At 40.5% G+C, this 17,578-nt stretch overlaps 2 protein-coding genes across 2 annotated transcripts in view; both read left to right on the forward strand.

The window, feature by feature from the left end:
• Window positions 1–10,869, forward strand: part of ASTL (astacin like metalloendopeptidase) — a 31,983-nt gene extending 21,114 nt beyond the window's left edge. Inside the window, exons 10-12 of the mRNA XM_089681675.1 lie at window positions 4,157–4,288; window positions 5,888–6,013; window positions 10,787–10,869. Of these exons, the coding sequence (XP_089537801.1) occupies window positions 4,157–4,288; window positions 5,888–6,013; window positions 10,787–10,869 (341 nt within the window). The remainder of the gene's footprint in view (window positions 1–4,156; window positions 4,289–5,887; window positions 6,014–10,786) is intronic.
• Window positions 10,870–11,529: 660 nt separating this feature from the next.
• On the forward strand, window positions 11,530–13,279 carry ADRA2B (adrenoceptor alpha 2B). The gene has a single exon (XM_089681674.1). The coding sequence runs from the start codon at window positions 11,861–11,863 to the stop codon at window positions 13,061–13,063; it is 1,203 nt and encodes a 400-aa protein (XP_089537800.1). The 5' UTR covers window positions 11,530–11,860; the 3' UTR covers window positions 13,064–13,279.
• Window positions 13,280–17,578: the final 4,299 nt, after the last annotated feature.

The raw sequence follows: 17,578 nt of genomic DNA on the forward strand, positions 1-17,578 counted from the left end.
ATTGTACTTCATTGTTTTTGCAGCCTAGCTATCAATTTAGATTTTCTCATGTAAAATGCCTTTTAAGGTTGAACTCTGCGAAAGCAGCTAAATACTTTGTTGAACTTGTGAAAGAATTTTTAATTATGTCCTGTGAGATCAAGGCTACTTCCCAGTCTATTGATCACCAATGAAGGGGCAGCAGAACACTGAGTCCTCTCTTTCCTAACACACTCTCCTGTCAGTAGGTTGACTGGCAGCACATGCAATACAGCAGAGCTGGATTGGCTTCAAGTGCTGGAATTTACATCACCTAATCGAGGATTACAGGAAACCAGTATAAATAACACTCATTAATGCTGTTGAGCATTCATTCATTTACATAATATTTGATTTAAAGTATTAATTTATTTTAAAATGCAACTAGTTTACTCATTAATGCAGTTGAGCAATCATGCAATTACATAATATTTGATTTAAAGTATTAATGTATTTTTAAAATGCAACTAGTTTTAAGTAGTTTTATACTTTTATATCAGCTTTACAGTATGAGAGACTTTTTTTTTTTTTTGTTTAGGAGGGTTTTACCTTTTACTTGGCTTTCTGTCCTATAGACACAACTTGAAGTAAGGGGAAATCTCCACAAAGTGGGGGAAATGCCCATCTTGGACTGTTTTCTAGGGAACAGCTGTCTCTCTTTGAAAATTTCCCTTTTAAAGTGGCTGTAAACCTTTACATATACCCACTGAAGTGGCTAGCCTCAGGTGATAAACAGAGATGCAGTAAATCCACCTATAGAAGTTGCACCTGTTTATCTGAAGCTCTCTCTCCTCTAAAGTCATTCAAAGTGCACAGTTTACACAGTATTTCTGAGCCTCTCTCAGCACAGAGAGGAGAGCTGAGTGTAATCTGAGACCTGAGTGGGGGAAAAAAACACCCCCTCTGTACAGTCTCATAAGGAAACGTGCACTGCTGAGTGAGGCTGTCAATCACATGCTGTGTGCTTGGGGGGGGGGGGGGGGGGAATGGGATTGGATGGTGGGGCCATTTCTTTGGGTTTGCTTGGTGTGGGGATAAATGATCAGATGTGACTCATGCAGATAGCAGAGGAAGGATAGAAAAGCTAGCAATCACACTGGGTTTGTTTGAGGCAAATATACACTATAGAAGGATATTATTTGATAATTTTTCTTGACAGCCGTAACATTTTGGATTTCTCTCACTTTCATAGAGGGTGAATTTCAAGAGGGGGAATCCCCTCAGAGTCAATGATTTGTACATATAAAGGAATATACAGTACAGTATAATATGAATAGGTTTAGGGCCATAAGTCACCCTGCATGGAGTGCATGTCCACATAGAATAGCTGCCCCACACACACACACATACCATGTGTCCTAGGTTGTTTGTATGTTTTTGAAAAGATACCTTTTATTATTTACCAGCCAACAATGGGGTTAACAAATTGAGCTTCCTCCCTTTTTGATTCAAAGTGATTCGATTCAATTATGTTTAATCAAGGTCTATAAATAAACAATTAAAATGAATAATCAATATACTGGTTTGCGCAAAACACGGTGATACATTAAGAATATAGACAATTGATCATATCCTATTACCTGTGAAGCATTGTAGGGATTATTCTAAGGATTATATGGGTCATCCTGAAAGACTGTGTTTCCACAAGGGTGATGCATCTCTCTGGCTGAAACATCTCACAAACTAGGGTCACGCACTGTAGCTGACAAAAAAAAAAAAATGTTGGAGGAGACCTGCATCCAGGATCGCAAACCTCCCCATTACTTTTTATTTTTACTGAAAAGACATGGAAAATTTACTGACGGAGCACATTTTTTTACTGACGGCCTGAAATATGATGGATACGCCTATTATTATAGCCTAAGACCATTGCTATTTAAACAGTATCAAAAATATGTAAACATTAACAATACTCACAACAAGCCTGGGGCACCCTGGGATAAAATGGAAAAATAAGTTCTGCACCACAATCCATAATTGAATTCCTTGCTGGGTTTTCTCTTTCTGTAGAAGGTTCTTAACCCCATCAGCAGAACCAATATCTGCTCCTTTGTGCAAGGAGGAACTGGATGAGCACTGCCAGAGCCCTACAAAATGACCTCCAGCAGGCCACTGGTGAGAATGTCTTTGACCAAACAATCAGAAACAGACTTCATGAGGGTGGCCTGAGGGCCAGATGTCTTCTAGTGGGCCCTGTGCTCACTGCCCGGCACCATAGAGCTCGATTGGCATTTGCCATTGAACACCAGAATTGGCAGGTCCACCACTGTCACCCTGTGCTTTTCACAGATGAGAGCAGGTTCACCCTGAGAACATGTGACAGACGTGTAAGGGTCTGGAGAAGCCATGGAGAATGTTATGCTGTCTGTAACATTGTTCAGCATGACCATTTTTGGTGGTGGGTCAGTGATGGTCTGGGGAGGCATACCCATGGAGGGACGCACAGACCTCTACAGGTTGGACAATGGCACCCTGACTGCCATTGGGTATCGGGATGAAATCCTTGGACCCATTGTCAGACCTTACGCTGGTGCAGTGGGTCCTGGGTTCCTCCTGGTGCACGACAATGCCCAGCCTCATGTGGTGAGAGTATGTAGGCAGTTCCTGGAGGATGAAAGAATTGATACCATTGAATGGCCCCCACGCTTGCCTGACCTAAATCCAATAGAACACCTCTGGGATATCATGTTTCGGTCCATCCGATGCTGCCAGGTTGCAGCCCAGACTGTCCAGGAGCTCAGTGATGCCCTGGTCCAGATATGGGAGGAAATGCCCCAGGACACCATCCGTCATCTCATTAGGAGCATTGTCAGGCATGCATACAAGCACGTGGGGGACGTACAATCTACTGAGTACCATTTTGAGTTGCTGCAATGAAATTTCAGCAAAATGGACTAGCCTACGCATCATTTTTTCACTTTCATTCAATTTCATTTTTCTTTACAGGGTGTCTTTTAATTCAGTCCTCTGTAGGTTGACAATTTTCATTTCCATAAAACTCTGGAGCATCCTTACGTTTCTAACACATTACCCAGTCCATATCAGTATAGATATCCAGCAAGATATTTCTCCCCATTGAGATCTGATGTGTTTTCAAAATTGTTTTGAGCGGTGTATTAGTATTAGCAGTGTATTAGTTCCCCTTTACACCAGAGTCCGCAGAATTCCCCTTTACATCAGAATCCACAAAGTTAGTCCTTACATCAGAGTTCACCATTGCATAAGAGTTGCTCCTTACATCAGAGTCTACAGAATTCCTTTTACAGCAGAGTCCATAAAGTTCCCCCTTACATCAGAGTTCCCCTTTTACATAAGAATCCTTATGTAAAAGGGGAACTTTTACATAAAAGTGTCTCCTTACATCAAAGTCCACAGCGTTCTCCCCAAATCAAAGTTCTCAGCATTTCCTCCTTACAATCAGGGTTTCCAGAGCCCCCTCTTTTACATTAGAATCAGAGTTTCCCCTTTGGGCTCAGACTAAAATAAATGAAATGAGGATAATGTAATTGCATAATATTGGTTTAAATAAAGCAACTAAAAAAAACAGATTTCTGGCATATTGATAGAAAACATAATTGCCAAATATGAATTGGGCAATTAAAAAAAAAAAAAAAAAAAAGATGCATGTGCTAAACCTAACCATGGGATTAAAGATTCACCTATATCTGTTGACTTAAAGCTTGACTTTGGCCAAGAACCCACCCCAATTAATTTTAAAAGGCCCAAATACTTGCCTATATCTGTGGTCATGTGAGGTGCTGGGACTCATGTCCTTTCTTCGGTATGGCAAAGTGAGAGAGTCCTTCTTTGGGTGCATGTCGCTGCCTTTCCAACTTTTTCTTCTTTTCTTTTATATGTACGCATGCTCAGGCACCTCCCGTTGCCTTTTTCTGTAATATAAAAGAAATTCTGCTGGGGAGAATGGGCACCCCTCATGATGGCAGGTGTGTAGACCCAGGAACTGAAGTCCAGAAATCTCGCCAATACAGTTCTTGAGGGATAATCTGTCAGGTGGTTTAACTCTCCAGCATCTGTCAATATATGTGTTCTGACACATCACACACGCAATTGTTTCAATTGATTGACCTTTATTACAAATTAAACACAACTCATCTGTCCTTGTTTTTATCATCTCTAGGGCGCTACTTATCGCTATACAGCCACCAAAGAAAACCAATTCCACGACAGAGAGCATTACTTGTAAGACCTATCACACAACCCTTCAGTTGTATCTCTTTCTGGTATGGTGGATCCCAACACTGCATTATGGGTAAGTAATTTCATGATGTCTGGTCATCAAATTCAAGATTATCAACAATATTTGCAGTGTATTCGTTTTTTAAACCACTTTCCAAACAGTTGGTGATTATTGTATAATTGTATAGGGTTTTATTTAAATCTGGCAATAAATATAAGGGAGATATAATCTTTCACTTGTAAATGGTGACCACTTGTCTCCCACACATGTTGTCTCCTGCTCCCCATATTTGGTCTTATTGCATCCATAGACCTATGCATACTGTAAAAAGCAGAAAGCAAGGGAATTGGTTATGCCCAACGGGGCAAATTGGCTTAAACTTCCCCCACCCGCAGTTTCCTTGTGGCTGCCTTTTTGGAAAAGAAGCAGGGACCTGTTTTCAGTAAATACAGCAGCCCATTCAGATGACCTGTATTCAGAAATACAACAGCCCATTCACAAACGTGGCCGCCAGGAAACGGGCATAGTGTGAACCTAGGCTTATAATATAGGAATGGCAATTTACTGCATTGCAAATACTCTGGTTAATTCCTAGAAAGTCTCACAAGTTTTTAAAAAGAAAAAAAGATTAGGAAAACTGTGTTCGACTTAATTGGCCTTAATTAAATCCTTCTTTTAGATATTTTTCTTTCTGTAGTTTACCATTAAACTTTTTTTTTTTTTTCATCCGTAATGTTTTTAGTTTTACTGGTTCATTCCTAGAAAGTCTTGCAAGTTTTAAAAGAAAAAAAGATTAGATAAACCCTTCTCATGCTGAAGTGGTCTTAAGTCCTTCCCCTATTTTTCTTTCTGTATTTTACCATTAAAGTTTTAACCTTCTTTTTTTATTTTTTTTTTTTTCCCCCTTTTTTTTTTTTTTTTTATTTTGTGATGTGCAAAATTGCAGATATTAACAAGTCTTTATTTCGTTTGTATAACACTTGCTATGCTTTCTAAAAAAAAAAAAAATCTTTGTGTAATTCTAAAGAGGACAAATTATATATTTTAAAATAAACACTGGCCAAACTAGAAAAACATATTTAAGTTTTAATTACATCTTATTTTTTTATTTTTACTATAGATTGCATAGAAAGCAATTTTTTTTTTTTTTTCGAGAGAGACTTGTTTGTAAAAAAGAAAAAAAAATTGTATTTCTACGTATTAGTTTATGCCAATGGCAAAGTTATCCCTGAATCAAAAGAGCCATGAGTGAAATTTTTAAAAAAATGCAGTGGTTGTGATGCTGAGCCTCCATGACTAAAAGAACTAAAATCCAGAAAATGAAAGGAAAACTGCCATTGCCAGTAAGACTGGGGAGGAAAACGCTAGAGGATGCTGGGGGACATGCGGTGGGCTCTATGTAACTTACTGCAGCTTCTAATGCACACTGTGCAAAGTTCATTGTTCAGTGAAATTGGAGGAAGGAGGTTTTGTAAACGTATGGAACCTGTAGAACTTTACACTTTAAGACCAAAAGGCTGGAGTTCAGCTTTAAATAGCAAAACCAAAAGGGCTGACTTTTCACTGAATTATTTGGTAACAGCAGCATGAAAGTAAAAAGAAAAAAAAACAATGTCTACTTTTTGTTTTAGGCTTCTAACATTATGGCTTAGCTTTGCTTTTATGTTGTAGGTACCCTGAACATATATATCATATCGCATAGTGGAAAAAAGACCCTGCTCTGGTCAGTTGGAGGACAAGAGCGTCTTAGGTGGAATAAAGCAAAAATAGATTTACAACCTCCATACCATAATGTGCAGATAAGTATCATACTGACTGCAATATTAAATAATAACTCCAGACAATTTTATTCATTTTAGAGTAATGAAAGGTTCAATAGTACTGTTTGGCATTTCTTCCTACGATTCTACTGGAAAGCTTTTCTCATACATTCTGTCCCTGTGACACCCAGGGAGGAAAAGCAAGGGAGGATATCACCAGCACACCGAGGATCACCAATATGGGTCCAAAAGGTTTAATGAACGATCACATAGTTACAGCAAGGCAACGTTTCGGAGTCTCGCAGGACCCCTTCATCGGGCATGTGACGATGATTTTGGTGATCCTCTGTGTTCTGTTGACATTTTCCCTTGCTGATTCTGTTCAGTTCCAGCGGACGGTCGCTGCAGCACCCACTTATACACACAGCCATTTTTAACGCAGGAAAGTGTGTGTTTGGATTGTGCACTTGCATCCAGGGAGGAAGATGCACAACAATTAAAGCCATCCCTATTCTACTAAAAATCTTTGTCTGTATCCAAGTTGGAGATTTCCTATTATTTCTGTCCTGTTAGAAGGTAAGAGGAAACGCTTCATCACCGGAACACAGATACTCATTAAAATCTGACCAATGTTCTCTACCTGTAATATTTTGAACATTTTTTTTTTTTTTTGGGGGTGGGGGACGGGGACTGGATACCTAGTTTTGACAGGTACCCACTCCCAGTCAGAGATTTGAGCAGAATTTCAGCCCGTCTCTTCACCTACAGCCTTTTGGGACATGTCAGAGGTCTCAGCAGCGTGACCATTCACAAAGTGCAGCACGGCTCATGCACCTGCAGTAGGAAGCCAGCTGTGAAGCAGCAAGCTGTCATAGTTGGCTTCCTACACTAAAGATGCCAACACCAGGAACCTGAAGACTGGTGAAGAACTAGCCCGGGTGAGGGTGGCGCTGGATCCCCGGACATGTAAGTGTCTTTTTATTAAAAGTCAGCAGCTACAGGATTTGTAGCTGCCGACTTTTTTTTTTTTTTCCCTAGAGTGCAGAACTGTTTTAATCCCAGGTGAAATAGTGTTGGCTGGAGTTGGGCTTAGAATGGTGTAATTTGTAAGCCTCTATACCGTGAGACTGTGGAAACCTATGTTTATTTCAGGTGAATAAATCCTAGTTCATGTATACACATAGCACAGCAGTCTAGAGCTATGCTAACATTTACACTGTAATCATGTGGCTCTATATTGCAGTGTTTTGATTGCCATAAATGATCAAAAGCAGCATAAATACTCTACACTACATATTTTAATCCCCTAATCGTATGAGTTTATATATCTCCTTGAGAATTAGGTGTTTAGTGTGGTTCTAATGCACTCCTTGCTAAAGCTCATATACTCATAAATGTAAAAAAGAACAACAGGTACTGTTGCTGCTTTTCATTGGCAGCAGTGCTTAATGTCCTCTGAAAAGGGATCGCAGTGGATCGCTTCTCAATGGCTATAGCAGTGGCTGGCAGGGAATCCTGTAGCCTCCTGAATGCCTGCTTTTTTTTTTTTTTTTTTTTTTAATCCTAAGGGGGATTTTGTAATAAAAAATTGCACCTTGTGTTTGGCTTGTGGCTGCAGTTTACTCCCATGGACCTCAATGGACACATTTTGCAGGTGTCAAGCTCTTCATGCCAAGATAAAATTGCAGAGTAAAAATGTGCACAACCCTGCCCCATTGTAATGTTAGAATTTTTAGGTGGGCAGCAAAACAAAAGCTTGACTGCCTGTTTTTAATGCCCGCCCAATGAAAGAGCCATTGGAGTGAGAACAGACGAGGGCTTTTATTTCTGGGTCTGACAGCATACCTCCTAACCTCCTTAGATAAGAAAGAGGGACACACATTGGAACAGAATATTTATGATAGGACACACCCTGAATCATGCAGACCATGACAAATGAAAGCACAAGAAATGGTCACTTGAACCCCATTTTGATTTTCCTTTACCTTAAATTATAGGTTCACCTTTTAAAAAAGCTCCTTGATGGCAGGGACTGATGTGAATGTAAAATATATATGTGTAAAGTGCTGCATAAATTGATGGCGCTATATAAGTACTTGTAGTAATATTTAAAAAAATAAATAATAGACATTTTGTTGCAGGTAAAAAATGCGCTTTTATGATTTTTTTTTTCTTAGGAGCCTGGAAAGTGTTGCTGCTGGTGGGTGCAATGTCAGGCTCCTGCAGACTGTCAGTGTAGCTGTCTGCCTGTACCTCTGAAACAGGCAAGCAGTTACTTCCATCCAGAGAGCTCAATGGACTACAAGAGCGCTCACCAGCACCCCCACAGTTAATTGGAAACTATGAACTACAAGCCATCAGCCACAAAGGCTGACAGTACTTGTAGGTGTTCATTCACAGAACTCTGAGTGAATGGCAGAGCCTCACATGGCCATGCTCTTTTCAAATTGTGACAGTGGGTGCAGAGAGAGGATTCTTTGCTCGCTGTCTCTATACCAGAGCTAAAAGAGGGACAAGTGAGGAGGAAAGAGGGAACTGTCCCTCCAATTGAGGGATGGTTGAGAGTGTTGGGACACTAGGACAAAAAAAAAAATCTGAAAAGAGTCCTAGCTGATGCTAATAAGTCCAGTGAAGGTGCTTCATCCACCAGCTCACTCAGTGAATAAAATCTCTTATGAGTGTCATGGGAATGCAGAGTTTTCTACTAAAGTCAAATTAGCATAGTGTTCACCATGAGCATGAGATACCCTCTGCTGAGACAATGCAGGTAACAACATCAGTTTGTAATCCTACATCATTATCCTTTGACATCATTATCCTTTGACACCATGCCTGTAAGTTATGCTGCAACTAATGTAACGGCACTTTGCATTTTAAAACCATGCTTCATGTTATAGAGCAATTTAAAGTGATATTAAAGGCGGTTTTTAAAAATAACAAACATGTCATACTTACCTGCTCTGTGCAGTGGTTTTGCCCAGATCAGCCCCGGTCCTCCTCTTCCTGTGTACCCCACCGGTGCTCCTGACCCTTCCCACCTGCAAAGTGCCCCCAGAACAAGCAGCTTGCTATGGGGACATCCAGGCAGACTCACTCCTGAGCTGCTGCTCTGTGTGTCCGTTCACACACAGCTGCTGCTCAGCCCTGTCCCCCTCTTTCCTTATTGGCTCACTGGTTGTGATTGACAGCATCAAGAGCCAATATCTCCTGCTGCTATCTCAGCTAATGAGGAGGGAGAGTCCCTGGAGAACTGAGGCTCTCATGCACATCTCATGATTGCGATGGGCTCAGGAAGGCTGGAGTGGGGGGGGGGGGGAATAGACTGCTGCACACAATGTTTTTTGTTTACATTCATGCATAGAATGCATGGGGGTAAAAACCTTGAACCTTTACAGCCACTCTAAGCAAAGGTTATCCAGCAATGAAGAGCAAAAGTGCACCAACCTTGCGTATTACCTCAATACAAAAGAGTGATTTTATTGAATTAAGATATATACTCACAAAAATCCAAAATCGGAACACTGGAGTAGGAGACACGTGCAAATCACATCAAGAGGGGAGGGTCTCAGGGTGAACCTGATGCATTTTGAAGGGAGATCCCTTCTTCCTCAGAGCTCTGAGGAAGACGGGATCTCCCTTCGAAATGCGTCAGTATCACCCTGAGAGTCTCCCCTCTCAATGGGTCTTCCTCAGAGCTCTGAGGAAGAAGGAATCTCCCAATGAAATGCGTCAGCATCACCCTGAGAGTCTCCCCTCTTAATGGGATTTGCACATGTCTCCTACTCCGGTGTTCCAATTTTGGATTTTCTATGTCTTGTATATTTCCACTTTTGTGAGTATATATCTTAATTCAATAAAATCACTTTTTTTTTTCACTGAGGTAATGCGCAAGGTTGGTGTACTTTTTTTTTTTTGTTCATTGCAGTTTGTTAGGCTTCCCCAGCCTTGTGTAAGAGCTGTATATCATTTGATCCATTCATGGACGAACCTTCACAGTAATCGATCCATCCGTCCACTTCTGATCTGAGTCCCGGAGCACAGGAGGTGTTTTTTGTTTTCAAAGGTTATCCAGCAACACTGCAATGTACCAGTACTTAAAATCTCAAAGTCCACTCAGTTTATTCTAATGTGATTTCTCTCACTCTGGCACTTTGCTACGTGAGTCTTTCTGTATGTGAATGATCTTAACGTGGCCGTGTTTGAGAAAACCTCTCCTGTATCTCAAAGAAATAAGCCAAAGGGGTTCCCAGACTGCTAGACATAGGCAAAAATCATTGGGATAGCCTGGTTGACTACAGCAATACCTAGATTAAAAAAAAAATTAATTCTGAGGTTGGCTTTATTCCTTGAATGTTTTTCGAAGGCTTATTTTTTCAGTTTTGATTGGATTGTACTTTTTAAGTCTGAGACATGACCATGTGTTTTTCTGTGATCTGGATTATTCGGCTGGAAAGTAATGGGGGAAATTTGTATAGCTGTAAACTAGGCAGCATGCAATGCAAACAGCAGATAACCTGTGTGCAAATTTTGTGTGACACGCATTTCACATGATTTCTTTGACTTACTTTTACTTTAACAAACATCTCATAGCTCGTCAGAAATAGATGCACACCAGTTCCAAAATAATGTATCTAACACATCGAGAATAAAGCAGCTGTAACAAATGTTTTCTCAACTTTTGTGTTGAAATCACCCAGCTCTGCACTGTCACTTATGGTGACATTTTGTTAATTTTCACTATAATATTGTTTTTTTTCCCTGTGCATGTATAAAATACAATATTGATTTACTGTATTTATTTTTCTCTTGTAGGTGGTTGTGGAAGGTATTGTTGATCCAGTGAATGCAAGTAAAATTGTTATTGATAACCTTTATGTTGGGAATTGCAGCTGACAAAAACCCTGTGGTGTCTTGCATTCTCTAATGTAATAAACCAATTTATGGAAAGAATGGAATGTCTCAATTCAACGTCTTGTGCAACCATAAATGGCCAGTAGAGGGTGCTGGTGCAGTAATTTACTTGAGCTATCCTTGGTGCTGAATGCTAAACCCAGTAAATGAAGGGGTTAAAACAGTGTTTGCCGTTAACATGTTTTGTAATGGCATAAGATGAATTTGATTTACTTTTTCTTAGCGCTCACACAGATGACCGAGTGGTTATTGTAGTAAGGTAACAGCCTTTGCATCTCCACATAGTATTGTAGACTAAAGCAGGAGAAGTAATCTGCTTACTTGTTGGGTAAAGTGCTGCCAAGTCTGAAATGTTTCTTTCTGCAGAATGTATCCCTAAAGCTGCAGTATTACTCCCTGTGCAGTGCGACTGAAGCACATCTTATTGCAGAAATTAGTCATGGTGCCCTTGGTGGTCTTGCAAGTATTGTGGAACCACTAAATTCTCCTGAAACAGCAGGAGGAAGAGCCATGAGCAGCTGTGTTCAGGAAATAAATCCATGGAGTGAAGAGGATCCAGCCTGTGGCTCCCTCCTCCCCTCTGTAGAAGGAGGCTGAGCTGTTGAGTTTCTGACATCACTCAGTGGGGTTGTGTAAACTAAACATTCACTACTTTAAAAGCTGTCGATCTCTATTTCGCACCTCAGTGAGAGAGAAATGAGAGCAGGATCGCATATTTCCTAGCTAAGCGTAGAGGAAAAGCTTCTCCAAAAGGAAGACCCCTGCAAGACTTGGGTGAATTTCTGACCAGATGATCTATATTTGCAGAATCATGCATTTCTGAACTTTTCATGAAGTCCCTCAAAGTTTTGTTTTTACACTTAAGGAAAGTGTGGACTGATGGAGCCTAGAGATCTGGATATATCATCTCTCTAGAGTGGACAGTGAGTGTTTTGGAACAGCTGCTTATCTTTTGGTGTTTCATAAGGAGGTTATGGCATCACCACTGTCATATACTGTCCAAGCCACCGCTGTTATAGCGGCAGTTATCACCTTTCTCATCCTCTTCACCATATTCGGCAATGTTCTGGTGGTTATTGCAGTGCTGACTAGCCGCTCACTGAAAGCTCCTCAAAATCTCTTTCTGGTGTCACTGGCCGCAGCAGACATCTTAGTTGCCACTCTTATTATTCCCTTCTCCTTGGCAAATGAGCTGATGGGATACTGGTACTTTGGCAAGACTTGGTGTGAGATGTACTTGGCACTGGATGTTCTCTTCTGCACATCATCCATAGTGCACCTTTGTGCCATTAGTTTGGACAGGTACTGGTCGGTCAGTCAAGCTATTGAATACAATTCCAAGAGGACTCCTAGGAGGATAAAGTGTATCATCTTAATAGTCTGGACGTTGGCAGCCTTAATCTCCCTGCCACCATTAATTTACAAAGGAAAGAAGGAAGACCACAACAAAGACAAGCCTCAGTGTAAATTGAATGAGGAGCCCTGGTACATTCTTTCCTCCAGCATCTGCTCTTTCTTTGCTCCCTGTCTGATCATGATTTTGGTGTACCTCAGAATTTATCTAATAGCTAAACGTCGGAGTAAGAAGAACACCAACAGCAGTAAACCCAAAGAGAGGACATGTAAGTTATTTTGCCACCGTGCTGGACACAGTGTGGAGAAATCAACAGGTCATGCCTGCTCTAATCCAGAGGAGAAGCCAAGTTCTGTGCCCCCTGATCTGTGTTCTGTCAAAGTGGCCCATCCTGTCCTAAAGGAGAATAATGGTCATCCAGAGCCTGGAGGCCCTAAAGAGACCAATGGCCATGGGCCTTCAATGATGGACAGCGTTGTTACATCCAGAGGTGTTGTACTCCTGCCAAAGAAAGCAAAAGACTCGGTGTCTGCCTTGTCTAAAAAGAAAAGCCATATCAACCGAGAGAAGAGGTTTACCTTTGTTCTTGCTGTAGTTATTGGTGTCTTTGTCTTATGTTGGTTCCCTTTCTTTTTTACCTACAGCCTTCAAGCCATATGCCCTGAACTCTGTTACATCCCACAAAGTGTGTTTCAGTTCTTTTTCTGGATAGGGTACTGTAACAGCTCCCTCAATCCTGTTATATACACAATATTCAACCAGGACTTCAGAAAGGCTTTCCGTCGGATTCTGTGCAGGCACTGGACACACTCCGTCTGGTGAGAAAGAGTTCTCTTCTAGGAACTTTCTATTTATTGGGTACATGAAGGAGAGAGCTAAAGGGGGAGTTTAGACTGTACATTCTCTAGTAAACCAAATCCATCACTGCTAACATCTTCATTGTGTTTTGCTGATGATGGAGAATATCTCCTGATTTACACAATATTGCTGTCCCAAGCTGAGCTTGGTTAAATAAAAGTGCTTATATTTGTGTTCCAACTGTGTTTTAATGCATATTACTGTTTTATCATGTGCCAAGGTTTACAGTGGTTTTTTTGTTTTTTTTTTTGCTCATCCTGCAACCATCATTGTCTCCAGGTAAACAGTTAAATGTATGATTAGTAAGTAAATGTAATTTTTTTTTCTCAGACCTATAAATAGTGGTTTGCATTCTGAGGAGGGGGAAATGCAGGTCTGAAATTTCCATAAAAGAGCAAAAATGGGGGAAAAAAAAAAAAAAGGTAAACTTCTTCACTGTGCAATGAAATCAAGACGGCTATAGATTTTATATATTTATAAAATCTGCTGCCAAAGTGGAGTTGTTACCTACAACCAGCTATTCTAAGTCTTATTTTATCACTCCAGGTGAGGGAATGAAATATGAAAATTGAACTGTTAAGACATCCATTATTGCTCCATTTTTATTGTGTCCAATTTTCAGAAATTGGTTCCTTCACCTGTTGCTTGTGCTTGGGGGTTTCAGATAATCTATCTACTCTTTAAAATTGATCTGACCTACAAAATCTGAACAGAGTGCCTGTTAGCTTTCAATAGTTCTGTTCCAGCTCTCCTTTCTTTACTATTTACGGTTAGAAAATGAAAGCCAAGATCTCTTTTGGTTCCTGGGTATCTTTTCACATTTTCATAAACCAGCCCAGTGTTTTGTGACCAAAACACGTTAATTTGGATCAGTAAAAATAATAACTTTCATTTAAGTAGGGCAGCGGGGGGAGACTTATGACATGTTACTAATCTATTTAGTGGGTAGATCTTGATGACCTGCAGCCGTGCATCGGTCTAACCGAACACCACACGTGTCAAGGTTATGAATGGAAACTCTTCTTATCTAATCACATACAAGGCTACACTTCTTCACTAAACATAGGATATATACATTTATTTACCAAGACAAAGGGGAGTGTTTCACAGCAGCCAATCAGAATTCATCCCCCACCCTGATTTTAGTTTTCTGAAATGTGTTGCTGTGGGTTACTATACTACATCACAGTTGTTTTCCAGGAAATTTGTCCCCAGAGTTTGTTGGTGAAAAATGCCATTGTATGAGTCTCCAGTTCCTGGACAACTACATAGCTCCTGATGATGGCATGCAGGTACTTCTCTGGCCTGGAACTAAGCTGCCCTTGAGTTAGACACAGGCAGCTTGCAGTAAAGGCTTCAAAAACAGGTATAATAGCTTAATGAAAGGTCTCAATTTGACAAAGCTGGGTACCCAATTTCTGTTTTATGGGAAGTTAAAAATGGCTGGGCAAAGCAAACACGTCTGCTTTAACCCTCATAAAATAAACAGCAGGCACTCTTTATTTTGGCAGACAGATGACCATTTGGGACTGCAATTTTATTAAATATGTTTTCTTTGTGTCTCCTTAAAAAATAAAATAAATGCACCACATCTCCAGATATAGCAAGTGGCTCAATTTTCTTAATAACTTTCTCAGAAATCACAGAAGCAAATTGGAGAGGATTATGTGTCCCATATTTTGCTTTTTATATTTTCTTGGGAGTTGTTGGCTTTTACTCTAGTTTAAATTAGGTCACAGACTTGGGGAGAGAGAGATAGTTATTCAGACAGGGATCATGGGAAAATGATCTTTGTAAAACAGTGATAGCAGCTTCATATAATAAGGTAATGGATCTAATGTACTATAGGGAAAGCAGCATGTAAGTATTGCTCATAGCAAGTCTTTATTAGAAGCTTTTTTTTTTAGTACAGCCATGGCATCTATTTTGCCAGTGCCAACTACTTTCATAAATTGTTTAACTTTTTATGTATGGGGAGTTTGTGAGTTCCCAAATGAACTGAGTTGTGACTTCGGAGAAAAACTGTACGCACTATATAAAATGAATGCATAATATATTTCCATCTTAGAAAAAATTCAAATACACTGTGCATTTTATGGGGATCCTCTGCCGTGAAGTTGAATCTGTTTAAAGTATATATAATCCCTAACAATGAACATCACTTGTTTGCTCCCTCTTGGTTTGTTACTTATACTATTGAAAGCTTGTTGCTGTATCTGTTTGGTGAAAACAGTTCTAGTTGATCCTGCCAGAAATCTTGCAGCTGATAACTTTCTGTGCTCTCTTTCTGCAATCAGCAGTATTCTCAGCTCTCCCTGTGGAGAACACTGCACCCTTATGTAATAGGGATGGGGTGATGGGAAGGTGTTCTGTAATCCTTTTGTTTCTGCTCCTGCACTTGTACAGTAAAGTGGGTGAACGTTGTTACTTTAGGATGAGAAGTGTGTTCTTGGCAGGATCCCCAGGTAAAAATAAATGAAAAACAGCCTAAAAACAAAACAATACAACCACCACAGCTAAAGCCTGGTACACTGTAATAAATAAAATGTTTGTTTTTGGGTTTAGTCATACTTAGTTTCCTTTAGTAGTGTTCTATTGCTCTCTGTATTCAATACGTTTTAATAGATAATAGCGGCAATCTACCTTTTTTAAATATGAAATTCAAAAACACTTTATTACAGCTAAACTGCAGGCAGATGTAACAAAACGCCATATAATGCAGAGATATATTCTTTAAAAAGGGGTAATTTTACATACTAACATATGTACCTAAAGGACACCTGTTATGCCCTGTGCAGTAGCACTAAGAAACATACAGACGAGTAGTGAGCAGAGCTGATTACTTGTCAATGTGGTGCTTTGTCTTCACTGTCTGAAAAGCAGACTATGACGAGGGAGGTGGCACCACTGTATTCGCTAGCACCAACAACGAGAGTGGTGTCACCCTCCTGACTGTGTTGTATAACTCTGCTACCCTGCTCCTCCCCACTGTGCTCTGCCAAAAACCCTGGGGCCTCAGATGTGGCTAAGTTCCGGGCCTCCACACACATGTGAGCCATGCCATTGCTAACTCCCCACAACTAGTAACAGTGCCTCACACTCCTCAGCAATAAAGGTAAGTGTAGTCCTGCCACCATCAGAAGCCCCTTAGACCTGTTTCACACTGGCTTGAGCTTATATAAGAGCAGTGGTCACAGCAAGTTTTTATAAAACATTTGCAGAGCTTTCAGAAAGCTTTGTTGACGTTGTTAAAATATCCTTAAGCTCAAGTTTGTAAATTCTGAACACTGATCCTAATGCGAGTGCTGATTGCCACTTTAAACAAGCTGCTAGCAGGCTTCAACACTACTTTAACCTCTCCCCTCTACCACCTTTGCACAAACATTTTTGTTTTTGGGGTGCAGGTACCAGTTCCCACTTGCCCCCCTTTCCTGCAACTTTCTAGGACATGTCAAAGGTTCCAAAAAGCTAAGGGACCATTCACAAAGCGCAGTGTGGCTCACACATGACCAGTAAGTGGCCAACGATGAAGCCTCTAGGGCTCACAGTCGACGTCACATAGTAAAGATACCAATGCTGGGGACCAGAAGACTGGTGAAGAAACTGGTCGGGTGAGGACAGCGCTGGATCCCTGCAAAGGTACGTTTTATAATAGGTCAGCAGCTACAGTATTTGTAGCTGCTGACTTTTAATTTTTCTTAGGGCCATTGAAGATCCTCTTGTTAAAAGCCTGCTAGCAGCTTGTTTAAAGTAACATTCACTCTCCCATTAAGATTGGTGTGTAACATTTCTAAACAGGAGTTGAAGAGAATTGTAACCCTTTTACTGCCACAAAAGTCAAAACAACTTTGGTATCTTTGGGGGTTTTACACACACTCAGCAACTGCAGCACATCCCAGTAACTATCTTAAATCAAGTGAAACAGTCAAATGCACCATATAAGTGCACTGTAAGTGCAGGTAAAATGAAAGCTAAAAAGGTCTGTAGAATAAATTGTGATAATGTCCGTAATCACAAGTGATAATCATCAAGTAAGTGAGGCATATAAATGAAATGCAATAAAATTGATTAAGACAGTAAAATACATATTAATGTCCGAAGGACCACAAGGGGCAGTAATCAAAGGTGCAAAATAACTGTGGTAGTAATCAAGTGAAGAAATCCGCCACCTCTGTCAGATGTAAAAACACCAGAAAGCTACTGGTAAATGGCATGTACGTATATCACATCTGAGGAGCAAGAGACAGCCAGGGAATCTAGCGTAAACTGCTCCGACGTAGGCAATGATGGAAGATGGACCCTTTCTTAGGGAAGATGGCTCACCACTCTCGGGATGTTTGCTCTTGTGCTCAGTGACACCAACAAGCTTTCATGTGGAACAGACAACGCCACACTTCGCCTGCCCCCCTCACTCGGCAGTAGGCTCTACCTTGGTAGAGCCTACTGCAGAGTGAGGGGCAGGGTGAAGTGTGGCTTTGT

This window comes from Staurois parvus, unplaced genomic scaffold, assembly GCF_062004578.1.
Source record: "Staurois parvus isolate SC_StPar_1 unplaced genomic scaffold, SC_StPar_1.0 ptg000276l, whole genome shotgun sequence".
Lineage (NCBI taxonomy): Eukaryota > Metazoa > Chordata > Amphibia > Anura > Ranidae > Staurois > Staurois parvus.

Bases quoted from the DNA above. Each gene is read 5' to 3' on its own strand.
- ADRA2B (XM_089681674.1), top strand. From the start codon at position 11,861: ATGGCATCACCACTGTCATATACTGTCCAAGCCACCGCTGTTATAGCG.